The sequence below is a fragment of the Bufo bufo genome, chromosome 3 (genome assembly GCF_905171765.1).
Source record: "Bufo bufo chromosome 3, aBufBuf1.1, whole genome shotgun sequence".
Taxonomy (NCBI): Eukaryota; Metazoa; Chordata; class Amphibia; order Anura; family Bufonidae; genus Bufo; species Bufo bufo.
Genome location: NC_053391.1, coordinates 398,642,363 through 398,650,387, shown reverse-complemented (window position 1 = coordinate 398,650,387; position 8,025 = coordinate 398,642,363). Strand labels below are relative to the sequence as shown.

Below are 8,025 nucleotides of genomic sequence, written 5' to 3'. Positions count from 1 at the left end.
CAGCATTGGACAGTCAAGCACAAATTCCAATAATATATTTTAAATTAAATTGTGCCACTGATGTTATTATTGCTTCGGTCATTATAGAAAGAATATATTGGATACATAAAGACAAAGACACTTGCAAAAAGTTCATTACCGGAACCGATGATGTACACAAATTTATCTCCAATCCCCAAATAGGAAATACATTTTTTCAACTTGCCTAATGATAAGATGAAAATGTAAAAAAAAGGGAAATCAATAATAATAATAATAATAATAATAATAATAAGCCATTTGTTGTACCATGTTTCCTTGGTTGCCATTGGCTTAGTGAAAAATATAGGTTGATCCATTCCTGGAATTTCATGTTTAAAAAAGGATGTACATTTTTACCTGTCAATGCTCACTGACATCTGTGCACAGGTACGACATTGTAAGGTTTCTACTTAACTTTGAAGTAATAATTCAGAACTCCTGCGGGTTTATTGCATTAGGAAACTAAACCGTTAAAGCATTAAGACAGCCCTTTTGTGTCCCTGCTGAGAAGGTTCAATTGTTCTGCACATCACTTCATGACTGCTGGCCTTGTATTGTTTGCAGAACGCTTCTTCTCGCAGCAGTTTTCATGAAATATTCATTAAGAAAAATGTTCATCTAGGCATGCGCATGCATGGTTATTTGTGTTCACAGTGCTATGGTGAAAGACCTACTCCATGCCACTCCGAAGAATCTGGTTTGCTGCAATCAGCATGACGCTTATAATAAAGGCCATGGCAAATGCACATATAAGGCTCTTCCGTACACAGGTTTGCCTGTTCTGCTTCTGGGAATGTACTGAAAGAAACAATAAAAAAAAGAAATATTAAAACACAACTTTTAATGCATATTTTATTTGTAGAGTAGAGTCATTTTACAGGATCTATTAACATAATAAGCACGCCAGAGATTTCTGATATTTATGTTAAAGGAACACTAAACCTAGAAATAAAAGGTAGTAGTAAAGAGAAAATAATCCTAAGGTTGTAGGAGTATGCCTGAAACTAATGATCTTGTAGAAATCCTGCTGATGACATAAGGGTTAATCTCCTGCTGCTGTTTTATATTCATCTGGCTAATTGATAATGGGGGGTGAGATAAGGGAGAAGAGCTAAATAATCATTTCTTTTCTGCTGTAGATAGGAAAGAAAAGGAGGCTGCTGCAGACAGTTGTCTTACAGCCATATACATGATATTGAGAAGGAGTGATTCTTTAAATAAAAATACAGCCAGGTTTATTTTGAATTGTCGTTCTAATAATGTTTATTTCCCAAAATTCCTGTATCGTGCATGGTTGCCAAAATCACAAAAAACTAAGGGAGTCATTTGCAAATAGATATATTGCCACTTTTTGGCATATATCTGACGTAGATTGTGGCACAAAGATTGTTTGTCATGCAATCTGTGACTTTTTCACCTTTTCTGCCACTCACGTCAGGTCTATAAAATGAACTGTGGTGTGGGCGGGGAAAAGGGCGGGCCTGTAGGCCTGTCTCATTTATCATTTTCTACGCCTGTTTTAGGGGTAGAAAATGGTCTAAATCTATGCCAGCAAGGTAGCTGGCGTAGATTTAGACAACTGTAAAGTCCGTCTAAGTTATGTAAAGGCTGGCACCTCTACATACGGTAACTTAGACGGATAAACCACCAGCACAGGAGGGAGGAAGACTGGCGTCTAAATCACTGGTCTTCATAAATGTCCCCCAAAGGGTCTATTTTATGCCAATTTGCATACAGTGCATATGTGAAATATATAGTGAGTGGCATAAAAAAGAAATTGCAGATTATGTCACTGATGCTGGCAAAGAAATTGTCATTCTTGGAGGTTGATGCATATACAGTAGGCTCATATCTATGGCTCATGGCTGAGGCTCAGTTCTTCATCTGTATAGTCAGCTACCTTTTACTTTTGCTAAACAGAAGCCATTGTTTTAAATCTAATGCTGGTCGAACCAAAAGTGTGTAAACATGTCTGCTCTTCTTTTGCCTAACAGAGAAATGTTGTATAGACTTTTCCTCTGTCCATTGGAGCTTGGGCCACTTCTACCAGCTGAAGGCAGGAAGGGAAGACAAAGAATAGACTTAGGCAGTTAGTGCCACAGTTTCCTTGAAAGAATAGTCTTTCCCAACTCAAAAATATCTACATATTTTACAGTTTATATTTTTGTGATGAAGTGTTCCACATTCTGGAACAGATCACTATATAAAAGGGATTGTCTGAGACTGGCCAAAAATTGCAAGGGGGCTGGACATGTAGGAAAAGTACAATAGCACTGCGGGTCCTGTCCCTGCCACTTCCGTTCCCCATTGGACTGGAAGTGTGATGTGCCATCTACATGCATATTTCCAATTGCGGCCAATGAATGGCTTCACTGGTGATGTGCAGGAACAGCATGTGGCTGGTGAGCAGAAGTGTCAGGATGTTCTCATAAGGTGAGTATTTTTTTAGGTTTTTATTTTTATAGCTTGTCTGGCCCCCTGATATTTTTTTGTAATTTTCTGACAACCCCTTTAATTTGGAGGCAATAATAAGTCAATATTTTCTGGAAAGAATATTTGAATGCAAAGCTATAAAATCTTGCTTTTCCTTACCCATCACACTGTTTAATTATTAGATGGAACAAAGTTTAGAATAAGTACTTTTTAAAAATATACTGTTATGACATGTATGGAATATGGCCCAATGGTCACATGAGGGAAATATACAGTTCAGATAGATGCTTGTAGTTTTAATACTTTGAGTTGATTTGTTTGTAAAACTGTTATCGTTATAATAAGTTATGTCTTATGATGAAGTGAAAAATAGGGTAAATTAACAGAATATTAATTGATCTTTAAACAGTATTGTCCTAACCCTCTATAGTGTCAAAGGAATTATATGTTCACTGACAATAGTGCCCACTAAAACAACTTGCTCTGCAACAGTTGGTATACAATGTAAAACCATGAATATCAGCAATAGAGAAAAAATATAACCTTAGAGAGCCGTAAACATGCATGAGGCTTAACAGTACTTCTCTATTCCCCAATTTAAGATATTTTTTTCTTCATGATACTGTACTTCTATTTCTACTTGGTTTACTATGTTCCACGCTATGGATTGTTAAGTCTGTTGTAAAGCTAAGCTGATCCCACAAGGATAAAACTAAGATAAAGAGAGATTAATTAAAAACAAGACAGATATCTAATGAAAACCGGAATCAGGCTGATAATACATCTACTGAAAGACCAAAATAGGCAACTGATTTGAGTTTACGTATGTGTGTCAGAGCATATCATACAGCAAGGTGTATTATACAGCATTATAATTAATACTCCAGCAAATCTAATTCAAAGTCTGGTCAATTCTTTGTGAACATGTTTCAAAATAAATATTGCATATCAATGCTTGTTCAGTATATCATCCAGCTAGAATAAACAGGCTAGGCAGAAAAGAATGAGTATAATGCTAGGTTGTGAGGAGTGGTTACAAAACCTATTGCCATAAGCAAATAAGCAAAATGAATTGTATGTTCTTTTATGATCAGCAAGAATTCTGCAATTATTTTTGGGGCAGTGTTATACCACTGTCTTATAGCTAAGTTATTAGTGTATCTGTTAGTCTGGATTTGTTCTGTTGGTTATAGAGCAAACTTGTCACAGTACCTTCTGTGACAGAGGTTAGACGATCGGAGAGACTGAATGCACATGAGGTTAACTGACAGTCTCTTGATTCTGTTGTGGTTTGGTAATGACCACACCTCTTGCCAGGTGCAGTCCGTAGTCATTACTGCATTCCCTACTTAGTTTGGTCTCTCACTTCATACCATGTGGTTGATATTCTCTGAGTTGGTGTGTGGAACTTACCTGTGTTCCTGCTCATCCATTTTCTATAAGATAAGTTGTACTGCTCTTTGTATTTGGTTGTTCCCCTGTTCTTGTTGTCACTAGGCCTCAGGGAAACACTGGTTCGTTCTCCAGGGAATGAACCAGCAGTCTTATTCCCTGCCACTACCTAGGGCATTTCAGGGCTCCTAGGGTCTAGGTACTGGCGTATGTATTTTCCCACCTTCAGGGTCTATACATACTGACAGGAGTTAGGGCCAGGTTTAGGGGCTTTCTAGGAGGTGACTTTTTCCCTCTCCCTAGCCTTGAGGCCTAGTTATGTGTCCCTCCCCTGTATTTGTGACAAAACTCTTCTCATTTAAAGGGGCTTTCTGCTTTTTATATATTGATATCTGATCTAGAGCATACCCAGAAGGATTCAGGCAGTATTGAAAGCCAAAGGTGGATTTTTTCAAGATACTAACAAAATAATACAACTTTAGAATTTAAGGAGCAAAACTGTAACAATGCAGTTACAAGACAAGAATCTGCATAACTAATCATATGCTAAATATGGATCCGTCTTGAACACCATTGGAAGTCAAAGGAGGACGGATCAGTTTTCTATTGTGACAGATTGTGTCAGTGAAAACGGATCCGTCCCCATTGACTTACATTGTGTGCCAGGATGGATCCGTTTGGCTCAGTTTCATCAGACGGACACCAAAGCGCTGCAAGCTTCTAGATCCGCTCTGCTCAATGTGGGTTTCTTGTTTCATGCCCTTCTGTTGTTATGTAAAGGTCAGGATTGCAAATTAGGGAAGCTGTACAGTGAGGCTCCTAAGTAATTTACCATGAGACTGCTGGTGTGGCTGAAGAAAGAGAATCGAGGATCCAAAGTGCTTGAAAGGTACTGTATAGTCAGACTGATACAGTTTGGAGGCCATTCTCGGGTTATTTGTGATCCATGAATGTGTCAGCTCAGACATGAAGACAGAGAAAGATGGTTAGTGTCCTAGAGGAAAGCCTAGTTAGTCTAGTTAAGCATTGTGAAATATGAGAGGTTTGTTGGAGATTAGATAAAAAGTGTTAAATCCAGCAGGCTCAAAGAAGAATAGCCAAGTGATAGACTGATCCTTTCTTCTGAGTAAAGAAAAGATTTACTGTAAATTTTGCACTGTTTGCAGCAAGCTAATGTTAATGTGTCTAGATTTAAAGTTGACCTATGTGAATTACTGCTAACAATACTGTTGTTATACTGCTGTTACAAGTTGCCCTTCAATAGATGTACCTCTTTTGAACTAGAATGCGGAATGTTACTTTGACATCACTCTGTATCCTAGAAACCTAGAGACAGACCAAATTCAGGGCAGATCTATTCAAGTGACTATTGCAACCATGCAGGAAGTGACTAAGTCGGACAGGCTTTTGCAGGGAGTCACACCCCAAAGACCCACAGTAGCACCATAGGATGGAACGGAAGATGACAGTAATTTTAGATATAATCCAACTTTGGTGTACCATTTGGAGTACTGTACAGTTTGAATTCAAGGGTCTCTGATCAAATTGACTTTCCACTGTTGTGAAGAAAATAAAAGTTATTTGTTGCATCATTCCTCAGGAGAAGCTCCTCTTACAATATAAAAAGATACCGTAAATTGTTCAAAGTTATTAGGAATTTTTAGCTAGTACTTGTCATGGTCTTACCTTCTTGCTGTTCTCCTTCGTTTGACATGTGCTGGCGGCCATCTTGGTTTCTGGGTTTCTTGTAGCCTTCCACCCTGCGGCTCCTCCTTCCCACTGGGAGGAGCTGGATGCCTAGCTCATATATATAGGAGGTCTGTGGCTTCAGTTCCTTGCTTGGTCCTCCTGTGTTCACATGCTTCTAAGACTGCTGCTGCTTCTGGTTCCTGATCCTGGCTTCGTCTGACTACCCTGCTGGTTCCTGATCCTGGCTTCGTCTGACTACCCTGCTGGTTCCTGATCCTGGCTTCGTCTGACTACCCTTCTGGTTCCTGATCTCTGGCCTCTCAAAGACTCTGCTTCGTTTCACCATTCGTTTGGACTTTTGCTTTACAGCTTTATTTTCAATAAAGCCTTCTTATTTTCACTTATCTCTTGTTGTACGTCTGGTTCATGGTTCCGTGACATTAGGACCAAGCCATGAGTTCTGACGGTACAGGGCCATCCTCGCTACCCATGCTGGTTGCCAGACTTGATCAGCAGGATCACCTGTTGGGTCGGTTCGCTGTGGCGTTGCAAACCCTGCTTGAACGCACGGCTCATTTCGCTCCCGTTGCCGATGGGTCGGTTGTCGCTCCTACTGCCGCTCCGGTTGTTGCGCCAGAGTCTACCGCGACACCTGTTGTTGCGCCTGCGGTGTTTCGGGGTATGACCGGTTCTGCCCCTCTTCCACAGCGCTTTGGGGGAGAGCCAACTCAGTGCCGAGGTTTCCTTAACCAGGTGGGCATTTATTTCGAGTTGCTGCCACATGCCTTTCCTACTTAGAGATCAAAGGTGGGCTTCTTGATCTCGCTGCTCTCGGACAAGGCCTTGGCCTGGGCCAGCCCTTTATGGGAGAACAACAATCTGGTGGTTGCCGAGTTTTCCGGTTTTGTTGCTTCTCTTCGGAAGGTATTCGATGTGCCGGCTCGTGCTGCCTCTGCTGCGAAGCTCCTTATGTCCATCAGACAGGGTTCACGATCCGTAGCTGAATACGCCATTGAGTTTCGTACCCTGGCAGCAGAGGTGGGCTGGAATAATGAGGCTCTGGTCGCTGCTTTCTCTCATGGTCTCTCGGATGCCTTGAAGGATGAGGTTGCAGCTAAGGACCTACCAGTGGAGCTCGAGTCTCTTATTTCTTTCCTGATTTTGATTGACACCAGACTCAGGGAGAGACCTTCCTTTAAGGAGAGCCTGCGGAGGTCTTCTAACAGATTGGCGCCTACGTTTGCTGTCCCACCCGTGCCTCCCTCTCCTCCCATGCCTCCTGGGGATGACTTGTCTGGGGGTGAACCCATGCAGCTGGGGTTTGCTCGCCTGTCCGAGGGGGAGAGGGTACTCCGGAGACGCGAGGGTCGATGCATGTACTGTGGTCTCGGTGGGCATTTTCGGTTGGCATGTCCAAACCGTCCGGGAAACGCTTGTACCTGAGATCCTGTCGGGGGCAGATCTTGGGTGGAGTCTCCTCGTCCCCGGTTTCCCGTGTTGACAAACCACTGATCACTGTTGTCCTCTCCTGGGTCGGGGGCTCGGTGACGACCCAGGCGTTGGTGGACTCTGGTGCTGGTGGTTTGTTCATTGATAGTGTGTTCGCTGCCGCCAATTCCATTCCTCTGCAGGCTCGAGGTTCCCCACTGGCTCTTGAGGCGATAGACGGCAGACCCCTTCTGTCGTCACACGTGACTCATGAGACCCTTCCAGTGGGGATAGCCATTGGTGCCGTTCACAGAGAGTCGGTCTGTCTCCAGGTTATTTCGTCTCCACACTACTCGGTGGTCTTGGGGTACCCCTGGCTCCAGAAGCATAATCCGACTTTCGATTGGAGATCGGCCGAGATCCTCTCGTGGTCACCGCAGTGTGGGGCTAGTTGCATCCATGGGTCTGTCAAGTTGCTGTGTACTTCCTCGGACTCTCTGTTGCCTCCTGAATACGAGGAGTACCGGGATGTATTCGATAAGGTGCGCGCGGTTGCCCTACCTCCGCACCGCCCATACGATTGTGCCATAGAGTTACAACCTGGTGCTGTTCCTCCTCGTGGCAAAGTCTATCCACTGTCGGTAGCGGAGAATGAGGCCATGGAGGAGTACGTGAGGGAGGCGCTTTCACGCGGACACATTCGCAAATCCTCGTCCCCGGCAGGGGCTGGATTTTTCTTTGTGAAAAAGAAGGGCGGTGAGTTGAGGCCTTGCATCGATTACAGGGGTCTCAATCGCATCACGATCAAGAACGCTTACCCGATACCCTTGATTTCCGAGCTGTTCGATCGCCTTAAAGGGGCCACGGTCTTTACCAAACTCGACCTGAGGGCGGCATATAACCTGGTAAGGATCAAGGCGGGTGATGAGTGGAAGACCGCGTTTAACACCAGGACCGGTCATTATGAATCCTTGGTTATGCCCTTTGGGTTGTGCAATGCGCCCGCAGTCTTTCAGGAATTCATCAACGATGTTTTCCGTGACCTGTTGCAGCAGTGTGTGG

The 8,025-nt window shown here is 43.1% G+C and overlaps 1 protein-coding gene across 1 annotated transcript in view; it reads right to left on the bottom strand.

The window, feature by feature from the left end:
• Positions 1-691: 691 nt before the first annotated feature.
• CALN1 (calneuron 1) overlaps positions 692-8,025 on the bottom strand; it is a 489,140-nt gene continuing 481,806 nt past the window's right edge. The window contains exon 5 of the mRNA XM_040424816.1: positions 692-819. Within this exon, the coding sequence (XP_040280750.1) occupies positions 692-819 (128 nt within the window). The remainder of the gene's footprint in view (positions 820-8,025) is intronic.